Source organism: Furipterus horrens, unplaced genomic scaffold (assembly GCF_987537825.1).
Source record: "Furipterus horrens unplaced genomic scaffold, mFurHor1.1.pri manual_scaffold_5, whole genome shotgun sequence".
Lineage (NCBI taxonomy): Eukaryota > Metazoa > Chordata > Mammalia > Chiroptera > Furipteridae > Furipterus > Furipterus horrens.
The window spans coordinates 102,214,903-102,235,565 of NW_028327175.1; the positions used below are offsets into that span (position 1 = coordinate 102,214,903).

General features: G+C 39.0%; 1 protein-coding gene across 1 annotated transcript in view; it reads right to left on the minus strand.

The window, feature by feature from the left end:
* Positions 1-19,127, minus strand: part of CRCP (CGRP receptor component) — a 43,792-nt gene extending 24,665 nt beyond the window's left edge. Inside the window, exons 1-4 of the mRNA XM_090276928.1 lie at positions 18,990-19,127; positions 6,147-6,183; positions 4,516-4,614; positions 1,562-1,656 (exon numbers count right to left, since the gene is read on the minus strand). Of these exons, the coding sequence (XP_090133054.1) occupies positions 1,562-1,656; positions 4,516-4,614; positions 6,147-6,183; positions 18,990-18,997 (239 nt within the window). The 5' untranslated portion in view covers positions 18,998-19,127. The remainder of the gene's footprint in view (positions 1-1,561; positions 1,657-4,515; positions 4,615-6,146; positions 6,184-18,989) is intronic.
* Positions 19,128-20,663: the final 1,536 nt, after the last annotated feature.

The following is a 20,663-nucleotide window of genomic DNA, read 5'->3' on the forward strand; positions in this document are numbered from 1 at the left end:
AAATTAATAATAGAATTATTGTATGCTCCAACATGTTCACAGCACCAGCATCATTCACAATAGCCAAAAGGTGAAAGCAACCCATGTATACATCAATGAATAGAGATAAACAAAGTGTTAAAATGGAATACTGTACAATATTCCAAAGGAAGGAAAATCTGACACACACTATAACATGGATGAACCTTGAAGACAATGCTAAATGAAATAAGCCACACACAAAAGTACAAACACTATATGATTCCCTCACATGAGGTGATCAGTCAAAATTCATGAGAAAGAAAGCAGACCAGTGACTGCCAGCAGCCAGAGGGTGGGAAATATAAGGAGTTGTTTAACGCATTCTGCAGATGGATGGCAGTGATGGTTGTACAACAACGTGAATGTACCTAATGCCACTGGATTGCACTTAAAAATCGTTAAAATTGAGAGAAACATCAATTTGTAGTTCCACTTACTTGTGCATTCATTGGTAGATTCTTGTATGTGCCCTGACCAGGGATCAAACCCTCAACCTAGGCATATCAGGATGATGCTCTAATCAATTGAGCTACCTGGCTAGAGCTAAGATGATAAATTTTATATTCTGTGTATTTTACAATTAAAAATAAGACAAACTATATGCACACACTCACACTCAATACTCTCACACACATATACGTAAACACATTCTAAAGATATTTGTCTTCAGAATTCATTTGAAGACTAGAAGCAAGAGAAAGTGCATTCAGTTTACTGACAGTGTATTCACTGTGTGCCTGAAATAGCACCAAATGATTCCACCAAAAGAAAAGTATTGATTATCCTGAATGTAATGACAAAAAGTTTTGTAATTTATAAGTTCTGGTATTAATTCTGAAAGTCTAGGGATAATTTTCTTCTCAAGTAAAATTTTAATCAAATTCTTAATGTTTTAAATTCCTACAAGCTTACCTTATTCAAGAAAGCCACCAAGAAAAATAACTGGGCACTAGAAAAGCAGACATAATATCATCAAGCCATTTTTGCCCCAAGCAAACCCAAATATCAAATGACTTAACTGACTGACTTTATAAAAAGTTTAATTTGCGAACCCTATTTTTCAACCAATTTGATCTGAATGTTGAGAGGGAGTGATGGGACAGGTCATAGAACTGGGACTCCAAAAAAAATTTTCTAAGATTAAATAACCCCACTATGTTCTGTTGCTGGTTCTAGAAGGATCCCTATATTGAAGTCTCAGTTGTCTCATCTACAATACTACTTTAAAAGTGCATATTAGGGCCTGGCTGAGTAGCTCAGTTGGTTAGAATGTCATCCCAATACGCTAAGGTTGTGGGTTCGATCCCAGGTCAGGGAACAAGAATCAACCAATGAGTGCATAAATAAGTGGAAGCACAAATCAATGTTTCTCTCTCTCTCTTTCTCTAAAATAAACTAAAAAAAGAAAGAAAGAAAGAGCACACTGAGTGTTAATCAGACTTCAAAACCCAACTGAGTATAAAAACAGTTGCTGAGGGTGGCTTTTCTAAGTTATTTTCATTACGTGTCACTTTTCCTACTTAAGATAATTTTTACTTACTTGGTCAACTTGTGGCTTTTCATGGCTGTGAGAAATTCCCTGACAACCTCAGGACTCTGGTGCCTACATGGTGTTTTTGATATGTACTTTAATGTCTAAAAAAAGGAAAAAGAAAGATTGCATGAGAAAAAGGGAAGGTAATAGTTACAATTTAGTATTCTAAAATTTTGTTTCAAAGATCTTCTATAAAACAAATGCTGTCAGGAGACTCAATCTTCATATTAGGAATTCCTCAAAAAGAAAACCAGTAGCTAGAACAGGAAGAATAATTAATGAAATCTTAGAAGAAAACTTTTCTGACCTTAAAAAAAGAAGGAAAAATTTAATCTGACAATTACATTATCATATTTCAGACAATTTTTTTAAATACAGGAAACCCAAAGAATAAAATAAATAACCATGAATCCCTATGGATATAAATGACTGAATAAATAGATAAAAAGTAATAACTCTTTCTACAGAAGAATGCTAACTATTAAACATAAGAGAAATGAAGGCAATAAATCACCATTAGGCAATCTCACCATAGTAATAATTAGTGCAGGGAAGAACCACCAATGAATGCTAAAATTAATAAGCAAAAGCTTAAGGAGAAATGGGATATTTACATAGCCTCAAAGGGTCTTTCCCAAAATCTTTATTAATCACTGTGATGGTTTTAACATATGTCTTCAAATTCTTTGATAGCTCTACCTTCAAAAGGTGAAACCTAATTCTCTTCCCCTTGAATATAGGCTGGACTGGGTGACTCCTTTCTAACAGAATATAGAAATGGAAAAACGGCAACTTTACAGTGGAGAAACCAGGCAGAAAGCCCCTTAACCAAGTGATCAAAGTTAACAGGATAAGTAATAAGACACTGATATCATGTATCCTGTTATTGCCTATATGGTATTCTTCCCCCAAAGCCATTAACTTCAGTCTAGTCATGAGCAAATATGACATAGCAGAATCAAGGGACATTCTACAAAATACTGACCAGTACTCGTCAGAAGTGCCAAGGTCATGGAACACAAGGAAAGACTAAGGACCTGTTACAGATCAGAAGATATTGAGGAGACACAGTAACTAAATGCAAAATGGTGTCCTGGACTGGATCCTTGAACATGAAAAAAAAGGAATTAGTGGAAAAACTGAGTAATTTCAAATAAAATCTTTTGTTTAGTTTAATAATATGTATAAATGTTAATTTCTTAGTTTTAATAATTGTACTATGGTTATGTAAGATTTATATAGGAAAAACTAGGGGAAGGGTGCATGGGAACTCTCACCACTATCTTTGTAACTCTTCTGTAAAAATAAAATTACTTCAAAATAAAAAGCTTTTATTAATTTTTTTTAAAGGGAACCCCACCTAGACATAATATGAGGAGATTTCAAACAGGAAAAATAAACAGTAACAGCAGCATCTGAGTAAAGAGTCTCTCAAAAGTGCAAACATCAGCTTGGTCTCACACCCCTCCACAACAAATACTAACAGGTCAAGTGATACATATAGAGCCCTGCAGAATAAAAGCTGAACCCAAGAACTCCATATTCAGATGAGTTGTTCTGTACATTAAGAACACTAGAAATACATTCTCAAGTATAAAATGTCTCAAAACATTTAGTACCACAATAACTTTCCTTAAGGCACATAAATTAAAAGCAAGAACCTAAGGAGTGGATTGAGCTTAAACTGATTGTGTAGTTAAAAGTATTTGATAGTTTTGATTTTTGTTTATAAAACTAATTACCAACAAATAGTTTTCTTCTTTGAAAGAGATGATCTATATAATGTAAAAGAACATGAATGAATGATAGGATTTTAAATACATGATTAAATGAACAAAACTGAATGAGGAGGAATGGTCACAAAAGTGCTAACCCCCTTATTCTCCTTAAAAGGAATTGTGATAATTAATCTCAAGTTTAATAATATCTTTGAAAAGATAAAGAAATCAAAATCAAATCCTCTAGAGACAAAATCAGAAGAGAAAGGAAATAGCAAGAAAACAAATTAAAATGACATACAAAATCAGACATCACCTATAACAAATATAATGGCTTAAACTTTCTTTTTTAAGGACAAAACATAAAGTTGGAAGAGAATGCTGCAAAATATCCACTAGAAATCAAGATTATGCATTAGTTTTGCTGTCTTCTTGATGCTTTTTGGTATACTCTAAGTTTTCTAGAATAACAACACTTTTGTGTAATAAAGAATTTGGCATTGCCCAAAGAAAAGATCTGGCCTTTAACCTCAGCTTCTAGGAGGTAATCTCCAGTCTCTTGCAATGTTATAGCTATTATAACACTAGTGTCTTTGTCTTAAGCCTTAGATTACTGGACAGTCTCAACAATGTGATTTAGGATAGGGGCTTTGGGTCACACAGTATCACTCAGCCTAGAGGCTGAGATGAACTACATGGACAATTAATCATTCGGTCACACCTGTGGAATAGAGCCCCAATAAAATCTGTGGACACTGAAACTCAGCTGAGCTTCCCCAGTTGGCAATATTCTGGGCATAGTGTCACACACAACCACATTAAGAGGACAATGGAAATTCTGTATTTGATATTTCTCCCTGAATCTGCCCTATTTGCTTCTTCTCTTGGCCAATTTTACTCTGTGCCCTTTCCCTATAATAAACAGTAACAGTGAATCTGTTGGCTTTCATTGAGTTCTGTGAGTACTTCTAGAAAATTACTGAATCTTGGGATGCCTGATTAGAAATTGGTGTTACAAGTTGAGGACAGTCTTAAGAGACTGCTTCCTCTAATTTTATAGTTGACTACCCTTTGCAACTGGCCAAACTCTTTCCATTTTCATAAACAGAATAAAAACAGGCTTATAGTACAACTATTCAAATCAGACAGGAGGCAATCTTGATTTGGTGGCTAGTCATCAGCAGAATAAAACAACCCCCGTCAATGGTAGTTCAGGCAGACCCTCCAGAAGCCCAGGCTTACTTCATAGGTGATAGTATTCAAGTTCTGTTGCCCAGAACTGTGTTTATTCTTTCCACTTTCTTTACGTTGCTCTTTCAGATCAGTTAGTAACTGAAACACCTAGGAAGAGATATATAAAAGATTTTTATAGAGAAGTTTGAGAAATGTATCTATTTCAAGGTCAACGATTTTGAAAATAAAATAGTACTTCTTTTCTTTACATAAACCCTCCCCTCCAACTCTTCCATTAGAACAAATGTGAATTCAAGAAGTATGCGACATTTTTAAAATGCTTTTATTTAAGTCAAATAATTCAAATTAATTAGTTTACTTAAAATATTTCAAATGTTTACTACTAATATATATACTATATCTCTAATCAACTCAGACCTCAAAAATACTTTAATTATTTAAAAGTAAATTTTCCTAAAATAAATAATCTTTTTAAAAAGCACATTCTACTTCTCTACTATGAAAATACAGTAAAATTTATTTTGGGCAAGAGAAACTATGAGGCAAGTGCTAAAATATAGTTTACCAAAAAAATGAAGGTAAAAATGCTATAGAACTTTATTAGTAAACTTTCCCAAGGGAGAAACATATGTATATTAGTGTTAAGGAGGATAAGGTGAGTATATCTCTTTCCTGTTTTAGAGATTATACGAGATAACTGAGGGAAGTAATGCAATTCCTTTCCTGCCTGTCATTTTCCCAAATAGTGGCATGAGACCCAATTAATGCAATGAGTGTTTCTTCAATGGATAAAAGATCCAAACACTTAGGAGAGACTAAACTGGAGGCTCCTAAAAACCAATGGCTTGACCAACAACCATTTCCTTCCTGTTATGAGCAGCAACCATTTAAGATGACTCTTCGGGAAGGGAGGAAAATGGTCAACTGTGTTAATTCTACTACCTTCCATATATATCACACAGTGGAGCCTAAATCTCCTACAAGTTTTTATGAGTTTAGACTCTGGCATATGAAAAATTGACAATGAATGTATGCATGCATTGTTCTTTGTACACCTGGAATTAACCTACCAGATGGTTTTGCTAGTACCAAACAAGATCCAGGCCAAATGGAAGGCAGGCAACAATAACATTCTATCTCCCCTTTCACCAACCTCTTTCCTTCTTTCCCCCCTTTCCCCAGCAACCCAACCCTCAAGCCCCAAAACCCTCATCTGTTAGTTCTTACTAAGTTATTCGTATTGGTAAGTCAACTAAGCCCTCACTTTCAAAATAAAGATTTTAATACTTATGAGACTACTGTGAGGATCAAAATGACATATGAAATTACTTTATAGGTAAAGATGGTAATTTAAGAAAAGGCATATATATTTAATAGAAACTTTTGGTGACAGAAGCAGTTCCAAAATAGATGCTTCCATCTCATGAAGGCAACCCAAATGAAGATCTAAAATTCTGAGATTAGAGGAAGGTTGCTCACTGTATACTAAATTCTTCCCAGCTTTCCTGAATTACTCTAATTTACTAAGCTTAGAACATTGCAAGGTCCACCAGATGATGCCATCTGTCCTATTTTAAAGTGGGAAATCCAAATTAATTCAGTCATTCCTAACCACAATTCAATCACTTCAGAAGCAAAGAACAAACTAACAGAAAGGAAAATTCTTCAAAGCTACATACCTCATAGTTACTGAGCAGTGCAGAATTGGCATCCTTCCTGCAAAAGAAAAATAAATTATCATTGTCTGGGCTTATATCCTTGTGTATTAATTAAATATCTGTGAAATAATTCCTCTGTCAAAATTCAGGAGTCCAGTTCAGGAATTCTGGGACTAAAACCTTTAGGAGAAATGTCCTAAATTCTAGCTGGTAATGGAGTGTTTCACAGCATACCTTCTTTTTTACAGCCATAGTATATACACATCCATCACCAGGTAGGTGATTAAAATACTCTACTTATTTCTAAACTATGTAGGCAGAAGTTAAAAGAAGTCAGATATCAGGGGGAAGTTAGTTATAGGAAGAATACCAAGGATGAGGCGATCAATAAACAGTGTGAGGGTGCTGGAATTAACTGGAGAAACAGTGCTGTCTCATGCCACAGCCATGAGCTCTTCCCAGCACCATCTGCCTTCCCCCAGCTATTAACATCTTGGGCAGCAAAGTCCTCATACTGAATCACCAGAAATGGGATCCTTAACATTAGCATCACCACTAGGAATTCCAGCAATGTCAGAAATCCTGCAGATATCCACAAAATTACAACAAAGAAGTTCCTCTTCTATTCTAGTTCAACAGGTATAGTTCATGTGTCAAGCAATGGCCAAAAGCCTGGCACCCCTGTTACAGTTAATCAAGGCAAAGTGTCATCTTTCATTTAGGAATGAGCACAGCAAAGTGACTTACATTAAATTATAATTGACCCACTCTACAATATCATATCAGAAAGTATTTATTGCTTTTAATAGTCTGAAGGAAGTCTAGTATGATAATTACACATGCAGTTTTGAAATCAGACAAATCTGGGTTCATATTATGGCTCAGCAACTTACATGGTATACGAGTCATATGAGCTTTAGTGAGTTAATAGCCCCTCTAAGCTTCCCCATCGACAAAAAAAAAAAAAAAAGAAGAAGAAGAAGAAGAAAAGAAAAGGCCCTGGCCAGGATTGTCTGCCATACACTACAGTTGAGGGGTCAATCCCCAGTCAGTATGCATACAAGAATCAACCAATGAATGCATAAATAAGTGTAACAACAAATCGATGTTTCTCTTTCTCTCACTAAAATCAATAAATAAAACATTTTTAAAATAAATAAAACAAAAAATGGGGATAAACTGTATGTTCTTAAACAAGGAGGCTATATGATGAAAATGATACAAAATTTCAAAACATGGGTCAAACAGATGGGTGATTTCCCTAGTCAATAAATAAAGTCAGACGAGCAGGTGGTTAACACAAGGACACAGCATCAGCACGGTGATGTCAGCACTGTACTGAAACGAGCATGTGAAGCTTACCAAATGCTACTAGTCACTCAACAAATAGCTGGGATTTCACAAAAGTGCTGCTTTGCCCAAATGGCCACAACTGCACTCAGGTCACAAAAAATATCATATTTAAAAGGAACCACCCACAGGAAGGACAATGCATAATTAGTGTATGTGCTATGGTTAATTTAAAACTGAAAATGACAAATCAAATCATATGTCATCTTTGCTTACTTAATCAGGAAATCAGTCCACAAGGCTTCCTCCTATCTTTGCTTGAAATTGAGTTACTGCTCCCTGTGTGCTCCAAAATACACAGCAACTAAGACATCCCTGCTTGAAACAAACTGGGAGGGGGGAAAAGGCAAATGTTATTTTTCCTCAAGGCTATCGGATCCATCCCAGGGTGCCACTGTTACAACTTTATTTCCAAATCATGGCCCCCCCCATCAGGAAGGCAGAATAGTCCATGCCCTGGGAATCCTGTCCCTGGCTCTCCTAGGTTAATGCTTCATTGCGCAAGTCAATAATGTTAATGCATGAATCCAAAGAACATCATCAGCCTTTTCTAGAACCAATACCCAAAGGAGGAAAACTCTCTTTTATGTTTATTTTAATGAACCTCTCTGTTTTGGTACCAGCAGCACAATGGATGTTTAAACAAGTATTGTATCTGCAAACTCGGGCTGGCAGAAGCTGATTTACTTGTGTGTGTTTTTTTTTTCTTCTTTTAGTAGTAGGATAATTTTCTTAACTCAGCTAATAGAGTAAATGCCAATATATATCAGGCCTTCCTTTATTCAATAAAATGTCAATAAGTATATGATATCTACCTTTTATGAAGTCCTAAATGAACAGTGTACTGGGAAATTTTTTAAGCAGTTTTTATCCTCAAGAAGTTATTGTAACAACCACTAAGTGGCAGGTTGTTGAGAAGAGGATATGGTGAGATTTGACAAACATCAGCTTAATCATGTTATCGTATTTAACAGCATCAATAATGATGATGTGATGCACTGAGAAAGACACATCCCTTATAGCAATCCTGTCAAAAAATGTTTAATTTGAATCTAGCTATGAATATATAATTAGACAAATCCAAACTGAGGAATATATTTCAAAACAACTGGCCTAGATTCTTCACATATCAATGTCACTTGTCACAATGCCAATGTCACCAAAAAAAAAAGCTAGAAATATGATAACTAAATGCAATGTGATTTTTTTTTTAATTTTACTTATTTAATTTTTAGAGAGAGGGGAAGGGAGGGAGAAAGAGAGAGAGAGAAACATCAATATGTGGTTGCCTCTCACACACCCCCAACTGGAGACCTGGCCCGCAACACAGGCATGTGCCTGGACTGGGAATCACACCAGCGACCTTTTGGTTCACAGACGGAGCTCAATCCACTGAGCCACACCACCAAGGGTTGTAATGCATGATTATTGACTGGATCCTGAATTGGTAACACACACACACACACACACACACACACACCCCACACACCCCCACACACCCCCACACACCCCCAAAAGAAACATTATTGGGACAACTGGAGAAATGTGAATATAGGTTGTATTATAATAACAGTAATTATATCAGTGCTAAACTCCCTGGGTATAACAAAGGTATTATAGTTACATAGGAGAATACGTTTATAAAAATGGGTAAGATTACATGACATCTACAACTCTCAAATGGTTGAATATGTGTGTGTGTGTGTGTGTGAGGAGGAGGAAGGGAGAGAAGAGAGAGAGTGTGTGCGTGTGCGTATGTGAGTACATGTGTAGAGAAACCTGCATATATAAGAGAAAAGGTAAATAGCTCATATATCAAAATGTTAACAAATGCTGACTCTACATAAAGGGTATAAAGGTATTTGTGATGCTCTTTTTGCAACTGTTCCATAGGTTTGAAATTTTTCAAGTTAACATGTTGAGAAAAGTGAAAATGTAAAACTAAAGAATTCTATAAGGTTAAAAAAAGACATTAGTACAATTTATAAATGAGGACATAAAATGCATTTTCCCCAATGTTTCCTAGAGTAACTAGAATCCATCAATTGACTCACCTATCAATTGTACTTATAAGCTGTTGATCCCTACTCAGCAAGAACTGCCTGCTCTATGGCTAACACTTCAGTATTATTTAATACATACACAAGCATTCAGACTTCTAGAATCTGCCCATCTACACAAAACTTCATATTCTCTTATAGGACTTGGAATATTACTGATTTTATTTATAGGTGTTTAAAGCAAATATTCCAAATGAATTTTTTAAAAGATTTTATTTACTTATTTTTTAGAGAGAGGGGAAGGGAGGGAGAAAGAGCGAAACATCAATGTGTGGTTGCCTTTCACTCGCCCCCAACTGGAGACCTGGCCTGCAACCCACACATGTACCCTGACTGGGAATTGAACCAGCAACCCTTTGGTTCACGAGCCAGCACTCAATCCACTGAGCCACACCAGCCAGGGTCAAGTGAATTTTAAAGACTGTCTCAATCTATACCTACAGGGAGGCAGATTTAATTTCCTTAAGTAATAAGTTAATTGATTGAAGCTGACTTGCTGTTTGAAATTTAACCTGTAAAATTTGCTTAACTTGCTAAGTCAATTTAATGGATGTAAACAACTACTTTGGAAAACCGACTCTGAAAAACAGAACAAAATGATCTATTGGCAGACTTTTCTTAGAAACACACAGAAAAAGTCCACGCAAACAGTGCCTATTAATTGCCACACAGCTAACTCTTACGAAAGCAGTGACGAATGGAATTGCTCAAATTCTCGTATGTTCAACCTATATTATTGATTCAAATCATATTCTGGAAAACTGAAGTCTGGTACAAGAAAAACAGGCAGCCATCCAAGTTGATGAACAATCTAACCTACAGCATTTTCTTGGGAGTTAACAAACAAGTATCCTCTTTCCAGTCCTGTTACTGAATTGTTAAAGAACCTGTTAACTAACTTCTTTAAACCTCAGTATTCCCAGCTATAAAATGAACAAAATTCTGACACTATCTCACAAAGGTTGTACAGAGATAAACGCAGTCTATTTTCCTAACTATGTATAGTATGTTCAAGAAGAAAAGAACACAAGTTTTCCAGATATAAAAATAATCCCAAGGCAAATACTTTATATACTGTATATAAATACTTAATTTTACTATGAAATTTTTGTATCCTTTTACCTGAGGGAAAATAAGTTCCCAAATGATACTCAAAAGATTTTGTTTTTAAATTCTGTCATTCAGAAATGGTTATGGAAAGAGGCCTGACTTAGACGAACACATAATACAATATACAGATAATGTATTATAGAATAGTACACCTGAAACCTATATAATTTTATTAACCGATGTCACCCAATAAATTCAATAAAAGAGAAAAAAGTAGTTAGCAATTTTACGGATATTTTATTGTTACTGATGTCTTACTTTATTCCTTTGTGGTCAGAGAACATAGTGCATATTATTTCAATTCTTTGAAATGTATTGAGGTCCTGGCCGGTGTAGCTCTGTTGGAGTGTCATCCATAAACCAAAAGGCTGCGGGTTCGATTCCTGGTCAGGGCACGTACCTAGGTTTCAGGTTCGGTCCCCAACCGGACCACTCTCGCTAAAATCAACAAGCATATCCTCTGGTGAGGATAAAAAAAAGAAGAAGAAGAAAAGAAGTGGGGGAAGGAATTTTCTGGGAATTATTTCTGACCCAGAAAATTGTAGATCGGACTTCCGGCCAAGATGGAGGCCTAGACTGACACACTCCATCTCCCTCCACAACTAAGAAGGAATACAACTACCGCAAAACCAGAAATAACCAGATGTTCCAGAAAATAAAGCCACATGGAAGTCCAACGTATAAAGTTAAAAACAAGTTGTGCTCGTCCGGACAGGTAGGAGAGGCAAAGCCGGGGCGGAGAGGTCAAGCTGTGCCGGTGGCGTTGGGAAGGCAGTAAGCACAGACACCCGTATTTAAGGGGAGGCGCAAAATGCCTGGAGAGCACCTCTGGCTGCAGACCAAACCCGTCAGTTCGTGATTCCAACGCCGGGAAGGCAGACCCCCATTGTCTCAGACTGTGAGACCCAGAGGGTGTGGGGGTGGAGGAGGAGGTTCCCGGTCTCTCAGCGGAGAGTGAACGGCAGGAATCCATCTTGGACCCCTACCCCCATGCAAAGCACCACATTGTGGTTAGAAGGGTCACCCGGTAGTGACGAGTGCACAGGGCTCCACTCCCTATAGCATAGGAGGTGTGACAGCCCCACCCAAGAAGGAAAGGTAAATAAACCTGTCAGGATGGCAGGGATAATGATAGAGATCCCAATCATGCAGCTGACCAGACAGCAAATACACGAATTAACAGACAAACAGATAGATAATCTTCCTGAGGCTCAGTTCAGAGCTATAGTTATAAGACAGCTTACAGAAATAACAGCAGGACTTAATCAAGACGGGGAAGGACTGAAGGCTAGTCCTGATGAAATGAATGAAAACACATACGAAACAAGTGGTGAGGGAAGAAAACCAGGGATCAAGTCAACATATTGGAACATAGGGAAGGAACAAACAGTCAACCAGTACAGAAACAGAGAATAAGAAGTGAGGAAAATGAGAAGCTCAGAAACCTCTGGGACAACAACAAGAGAGCGAATATCCAAATTATAGGGTTGCCAGAAGTGAAGAAAAAGAACTAGAAATTGAAAAATTATGTGAAAAAATAATGAAGCAGAACTTCCCTAACTTGGGGAAGGAAACAGACTTACAGGTCCAGGAAGCACAGAGAGTTCCAAATAAACTGGACCCAGGGGGAACCACTCCAAGACACATTATAATCAAAATGCCAAATATTAAAGATAAAGAGAGAATCTTAAAAGCAACGAGAAGAAGAGAATTATGTACAAAGGGGTCCCAATTAGACTACCAGCTGATTTCTCAAAGGAGACTCTGCAGGCAAGAAGGGACTGGCAAGAAATACTCAAAGTAATGAAAAGCAAAAACCTACAGCCACGAATACTCTACCCAGCAAAGCTGTCATTCAGAATAGAAGGGCAGAGAAAGTGCTTCCAGGACAAAGTAAAACTGAAAGAGTTCATCAGATCCAAACCACTGTTATATGAGATGTTAAAGGGACTTATTTAGGAGGAGGATCAAAACTATGAACATTAAAATGAAAACTGCATCACAACAACCAACAACAGAAGCTAGGGAATCAAAACAAGGGCAAACTAAGTAGGCAACGAGAGTGGGAAAAGAATTATAAGTATGGGGAACATATTAGGGGGAGGTCAGTGAGGAGGGGGAAGGGGGAAAAGGAAGGGAGATGATGCAGGAATTAAGAAGCATAGTAGGAGGGAGTGGAGTAGACAGGAAGATGTTGAAAGGAACTATATGCACAACCAATGGGCATGGACTAAGGGCGGGGGGGATAACCGGAGGGAGGGGGATCACTGGCTGGAGGGGAGAAGAAGGAAAAGAAATTGGGACAACTGTAACAGCATAATCAATAAAACATATTTAAAAAAAATTTTTTAAAGAAAATTGTAGATCTTTTTTTATTAATTTTTTTAACAAGGTTATTGTATTTTATTTTTATTTTTTATTTTAGTTATCTGGTTTTAGAGAGAGGGGAAAGGAGAAAGAGAGAGAAACATCAATGTGCAGTTGCCTCTCATGTGCCCCCAACTGGGGACCTGACGTGCAACCTAGTCATGTGCCCTAACTGGGAATTGAACCAGCGACACTTGGTTCGCAGGCCGACACTCAATCCACTGAGCCACAGCAGCCAGGGCTCGAAAATTGTAGATCTTTATGAATGTTTCATATGCACTAAAAAGAATGTGTATTGTGCAGCAATTAGATACAGTATCCCATAAACCTCAACCAGGTCAAATGATTTACATTGCGATATAAACCTATATTATTGTTTATTTTTGTCCATTAATCCTACCAGTTATAAGAGAGGGGTATTAAATTCTATAACAATGAAAAATATTCTGTCATTCACCCAAATAAAAACATAAATATTCCTCAACTTTAAAAAATGTCTAACTGACAAACAAAACAGAAGCAGAAGCATGGATACCTGGAACAGACTGACAGCTGTCAAGAGGGGAGGGCAGAGGGACAACTGGATGAAAGAAGGTGAAGGGATTAGCCAAAGAACATAGAGGCATAACCCATAGGCACAGACAAGTGTGGTGATGCCAGAGGAAAGGGGGGTGGGGACTAGGTGGAGGCAGGCAAAAGGGGAGGAGGAAATAGGGGTATCTGTAATAATGTCAACAATAAAAATAAAGTTAATTCAATAAAAAAGAAACAATGCATATCAGATATATGGTTTGCAAATATTTTCTCCCATTCCATAGGTTGCCTTTTAAGGTTATTGGTTTTTTGCTATGAAGTTGTAGGAATTTCTTATATTTTCTGGATATTAAATGCAGAGTTGTGGGGCAAGGAGTATAAGGGGGCTAAATGGCAATGGAAAAAATACAACAAAAAATGTGGAGTTGCCCTGGCTGGTGTGGCTTAGTGGACTGAGCACCGGCCTGAGAACAGAAAGGTTACCAGTTCGATTCCCAGTCAGGTCACATGCCTGGGCTGCAGGCCATGTCTCCAGCTGGGGGTGTGCAAGAGGCAACGAATTGATGTTTCTCTCACACGTCGATGTATCTCTCCCTCTCATACTCCTCCCCTTCCCCTGTCTCTAAAAATAAAATTTTTTTTAATGTGGAGTTGTTCAATGGGTACAAAGTTTCAGTTATGCTATATGAATAAGTTCTCGAGATATGCTGTACAACATAATGCCTATAATAGTTAACAATACAGTATGTGCCCCTTAGATTTTGTTAAGTGGATAGACCTCATGTTAAATTTTCTTGCCATAAAAACGTGGAGGTGGGGACACAAGAAAGTTCTGGGAGGTATTGGAAATGTCAATTACCTTGACTTTGGTGATCATATCATGGTGTTTGCATAAGTCTAAACTCATAAAATTATACACATTAAATATGTGCAGTTCTTTGCATATCAATTATATATCAACAAAGCTGTTTTTAAAAAAAAGAAAAAAATTTCTAGTGTATGTCTATTATTTACTCAGTAGGTATTTACACAGTGACCAAAGGAAAAATAGTGGTAATAACTCAGGGGAGTTTTCCATTCGTGTCTTCTTGCTCCAGGAACTAGAAGTATCTGAGAGAAATATAGTATGTTTGCCCTCTCAGAGATCCGGGGGTGTATTGAAGATCCTAAAGCCCACACTGCCAGAAGTCACATCTCATGCTGAAGGCCAGGCAGGAACTAGAAGTTAGGCCTCCACACCTTTCCATGTCAGGGACCCTTCTACTCCCAAATCACATGCCTGCCTCAGAAAAAGTCATGTTCCCATAAACTGCTAGCTTCAAAATTCTTGATTAGCTTTAAAAAAGTCAAGGACTCCTTGGGAGAAGCAAGAGAGAATGCTACAGGAGAAAACCCTTGATTCAAACCATTTCACTTAGGAAAATCAGAAAATTGATATGCCTAGCAATTAGGAAGCTAGTTAATTAATTTATACTAATTAAATGAGTGAAGTAGTATTATTACTTTATTCAACAAATATTTACTGAATTCCTAGTGTGCCAGATGCCATGCTAAGCACTAACTGAACAATGGCCCTTGCCTTCATAGAACTTACACTCTCATGAAGAAGGCACTAAACAAGTAAACAAACATATACCTATTATTATTATAACTGGTAACTATTAAAGGGAAAAGTAACCAAGGTGCTATGAGAGTCATAAAGGAGGATTACTTTGGATTGAACAAAGAAGAAAAGCAACACTGACAAGAGACACTACAGCTAGCAAAAGGATAAGAAGAGAGCAGGACAAAGGGGAAAGTATACCAAGCAAAGGAAATTGCAATGCAAAGGTCCCGAGGTAGGAAAGGGCTTGGAAGTTACAGAAACTAACTGACTGCCAGTGGAAAGTGTGTGTGTTTGGCAGGTGAGGACCGTGGTGAGAGATATGGTTGGTATGTGAAGTTATACAGGATCTTTCAGGTCCTAGTAAGGAGTGTGGATTTCCTAGAAGTACAACAGAAAGTCAATAAAGGGTTTTATCGGGGAGGCGGAAGGCTGACTTGATCCAATTATCATTTGAAGATCACTCTGGCTGCTGCGTGGAAAACAAAAAGCAGTGAGACAGGCAAGAGCAGAAGCCAAAGGCTACTGCTTAACCCAGACCAGAGATGGACTACAAAATTAGCAGTGGAGAAGATGAAAATCAACTGCATTCAAAATACATATATTCTTAAGGTGGAAAGAACAGGACTGGTTGATGGACTGGGTTTAGGGGTGAGGAACAAGAGCTAAGATTTTTGGTCTAAGCAACTGGATGGGTGATGAGAGAAAAGGGCTAGAAATATATTTTGGGGACCATCAGCATATAGATGGGTAAAATGACCATGAGCAGGTGTGGAGAAAAAGGGACCCTGTACTGAACCCTAAAATACCTCAATATTTAGAAGCCAAGAAAGGAGACTGAGAAGTAGTCCTTGATTTAGGAGAAATCCAGGAGATCATGTCACAAAGCCAAGAGTTTCTAAGTTTCTGTATCAATTGCTGCTAAGAGATCAACAAAGTTGAGGCCAGAAAATCCACCCTTGGATGTGACAAGATGGAAGGCTCAGGGAATCTTCAGTGCCACTTGCTGTAGACTAGTGAAGATGAAAGCCCAACAAAATGAGAAAATGAGGGGATAAACAACACTTCTAAGAAGTTTTGTTGTGACAGGAAGCAGAAGTGGAGCAGTAGGTGGACATGAATGTGGAAGGAAGTTTTTAATATGGATAAATAAAAGCAGATTTGTATACTGACAGAAAAGTCTTTAGTAAAGATGGGAAACTGATAATGAGGGTTCGGGTTAGAGTAATACAAATATTTTTCAAGTGGCAGATTAAACTCCATTAGTGGAATGCAAAATCAATTTAGTGGGTAAACATTCAATTAGAGTTTAAATAAATGAGAAGAGACTGAGGAAAGAGTGAAGATAGGGAAACTATAAAATGAACTAATTTTAACCAAACTGCTTAACTGAGGTTGAGGCATGAGGAAATGATTCTTTTTCTTGCCTTAACTAGCTTGAGAAAAAACTTTGGAACTTTCCAGTCCTGCATCAATACCTAGACAGACACCAGTTTGTTAGGCATCAATGTCCATACATATATTGATAATCCTCAGATAACTCTCTTGTTTGACTACCCCCTTAAAGGACTCAGGACCAGACTTCCTGGTGCCCATCCTCCAGACCACCTGACATCATCCAGACTTCGTGACATCTGACTGATAACAATGATACAGGGAGATCTAATCACATCACTGGGGAGCAGGGAGGGGCTGCAGGAAGAGTTTGCTGAAGCAAAGGTGAACAGTCTAGAACAGGATTGGCTGAAAAGTGGAATGCCTCCAGAGCACATGGAAATAACAAGAGGGCTCCAGGGCTCCAGTGCTCCAGGACTCTAGGGCTCCTCCTCCTCCAGGATACCTGGATGATGGTGCTGCAGCTCCCTGTTTCCCAAAGGATGGTATTTTGCATGGAAAGGAACTCCAGGAACAGCATGGAATTGGGCTGGCCTGGCAGAGGGTGGCAGGGTTATTCTTATTTGGGTGTTCTAGAGGGAACAGGCTCTGAGGCAGAAGGCTGACATTCTTCCAAAATTGTGTAGTTTTTGTATCTTATGTTTTAGTGTGTAAACCCCACAGAAATAAGATAATTAAAAACTAACAGGGGGAAAGCTAGGAGAAATCAGGTGTTAAAGAGTTTAGCCTTAATTGATAGGCTTAAGTGACTAATACATGTGGAAAGTTGTTAATCCAAAATTGTGAAGCTTCTGAATAAAGACTCCCTTCCTCTATGACCTAACCTTTGCCTCTGGAATTTTGCCTAGAGGGTGGAGGCAGGCAGTGGGACCCCAATTCCTGTTCCGTAACAACAGTCCTGGCCATCCCAGGGCTAAGAATGCAAGGCTGATTATTCTCAAGGATGAGACTTTTATTATAAGAACTCAACTTTTCCTTCTTGGAAACACTTCTAGCTTTTCGCCTGTGTTTTCAGTTAGCAACCTCTAAGACCCTTGAATAAATCTTTGTCATTTATTTCCAAAGACTCCTGACTTTTTTTTTAATCATCACCTGAGGATATATTTATTGATTTTAAAAAGAGGGAGAGAGGGAGCAAGGGAGGGAGGAAGGGGGAGAAAGAGAGACACATCAATGTGAGAGAGAAACATCCCTCAGTTGCCTCCTGTACCTGCCCCAAGATGAACCCGTAACCTTTTGGTATATGGGATGATGCTCCAACCAACTGAGCCACCCAGTCAAGGCGCCTCCTGACTCTAAAACGTAGGTTTGACAATATCAGAATGTACTGCATACAGTAAGTATTACTTCATGAAGCTTTCACTTCAGGCACATATACATATTGTGTTAAGTCTGAAAAATAGTAGTACATTTAACCATTAAACATGAGACAAAAGAACATAAAGGAAATGTGAGTATTGAATAATCAGTGCCAAAGACAAACACAACATAGGCATGCCTACAAATTAATGTCAACCATGTAAAAAGCCACATGCAGAGTAGCTGCAAAAGCTTCCATTTGTGAGCAGTACGATGACCAACCATGGAGAAGACCGTGTGGAATTAAACTGTTAAGACACACACCACCACCACCATCACCACCACCCTAGCCCCCTGCTGTTTCTGTGGTCACAATCCAGGCTCAAGCAGTTTTCTTCCCAGAAAGCCCACCCCTCCCTTTCGAGGGCTAACTGCGCCTCCTCAGAGGGGTAGCCCCTCTTCAGAGTTAGGGTTCCCAGGCGCCCACTGCCCCAGGCAAAGTTTATTCTTCTCTCTTATGGATACCTCCAGGGTGAACTCAAGGCTTTGTACCTTCTTTTTCACTGTTCAAGGTTTATTTGGTGTTTTTAATTGGTGTGACACCTGACACTTGGATAGTTGGCTGCATTATTTATATGCAGACTTTTCTTTTTACATTATATGGTGATGTACACAAAATACGATCCTTTAGAACAGTTATGCACAAGACATGCAATATTGTATATGTACACTGGATCCAAGGATGTGATTGACTGGAGAAATAAAGTTGGGCTAAGACTATTGGGTAAAGGAATTATAAGTTGTATAACACACAGTGAACACACATCTAGTTTGAAGGGCAACTTATACATTCTAGTCCCGCTCGGATACCCGGCCGGGCTCACCACTGTGACCTCGGAAATGCTAGCAAATGAATGAGGGAGGAAGCAGCACACTGAATGGCCTCAGTCCTAAGCAAGGGGTGAAAGCGCAGGCGAAGACCCCGAGGAACAGAGCGAATCTTCTTCCCTGCCTTTTCGCCCGTCGCCCTCCCTACACGGCCAGGCCAGGGGTCGCCCAGTGCCCAAGCCTCTCAGCTCCCAGCATCTAGCCGTCCCCCGCTGAGGCCCTCCGCCGAAAGCTAGGTACGCGCCTTGGATTGCTTACACTTCCATGTTCGCCCTGCCTCGTCGCCTCCGGCGGTCAGCACGCAAAAAGCCTCAGGCCGCGCCGCCCCGCCGCTCCAGCCGTCCTCGACTGCAACCTGCGCCAGACGCCGCGACGCCGACTCCGCGCGCCGCGATGCATGCCGGGATCGGCGCGCGGAACGTCGGGAGTCTGGCGAAGCCCGCGGGATCCCGGTATAGCCGGGCACCGTCACCGTCTGGCCCCGTGCTCTTCGCCCAGCCGGTCTTGAGTCTCTTAAACGTTTGCAGACAGGACTTAGCTCATGTTTTCGTGGTTTGGGTTATACCAAAATATTAATAAACTAAGGTTCCAAAGACGTCATCGCGTTAGTAGTCCTTGGCGATGTTAAAATCCCACCCCTCAGAGAGTAGTGATGCCGAGGAGGTGAGGCGGCTCTGGTTGCAGGGTACGCGGTGTGTTCAGTTGCTGAAAATTCAGTGAGCTGTACACTTATGCCCACTTTTCCGTATGTATGTTATAATTTAATAAAACCTGTAAAAGATTTTTTTTTTAAATCCCAGCCTAACTTCTCCCTGTTCCCATTCCTTCTTGAGAGCTATTTGGCAAAAGTAAGTACACGTAAAGAGCCTTAATGTCAAGCAATCTCTGACCTTCAGGCTGTTTTAGGAACTTATCCAAACGGAATTATCAGGTGCTTGAAGAAAAATGATGTGTGGTGATGTTTTTTTCTAGGAGATAGACCAAATGTCCAACAATATAGAATTAATAAAAAATGTTCCAGTTATACAGTATAATACGTGGCCATGAAAAGTCATGTATCATATTAGGTATATTTGGGAAAATGCTCAAGATAGGGTTGTTGTTGTTTTTTAATACTTACCTGATATGGCAGAGGTGCCACACACACCCTAGGCTCGGTTGGAAGTCGCTCCGTCCAGCAGAGGCTTCGTGACCACGGCGGAACAAATTTTTACCCAGGACATTTCATTATGTCTGGGGGAAGGAAGGTGACTGCCTCTCTAGTGGAGACCAGAAGCCAAACCTTCATCCCTTGTGTCTTTTATTGAGGAGGACACAGATGAGAGATACAAGGCTAAAATTCATAAATTGTCTATTGTATTAAGGCATTTGACAGTAACAGAGAACATACACTAATTCGGAAGTCACACTGACTGATTAGAGTCAAGGTCTATAAAACATTCGGACCAGGTGCAGGGTTCCATATACTCCCTGCTAAAGATAGCTTACACTACATTGCTGATAAGGAAAGCAGAGCAAGTTTTTAAAACAATGAGCTTAACAAGTGATCTTTGATCTAATTCCCATGGCAACCCTCTGAGTGGCTGACAGTTATGTTACGGATGCAGTCTTATGTTGAGACTTAGAGATAAGCATGACCAGGACGCTGGCGGCTCGTCCTGCTCAGGCCGGGTCTACAATTCCTTAAACCATGAGGCGTGGTTGCCCACAACCTGAAAATATATTTATTGATTAAGAAAGAGAGAAGAAAAAAGCATCAATGTGAGACAGAAACATTGGTTGCCTCCCATACATGCCGCAACCAGTATTGAACTCCCATCCTAGGTATGTGCCCTGACCACGGAGGGAACCCCTCAACCTTTTTGGGAACAAGACAGTGATCCAACCAACTGAGCCATGCAGTCAGGGCTCAAGATAGGGTTTTTTGAAGAT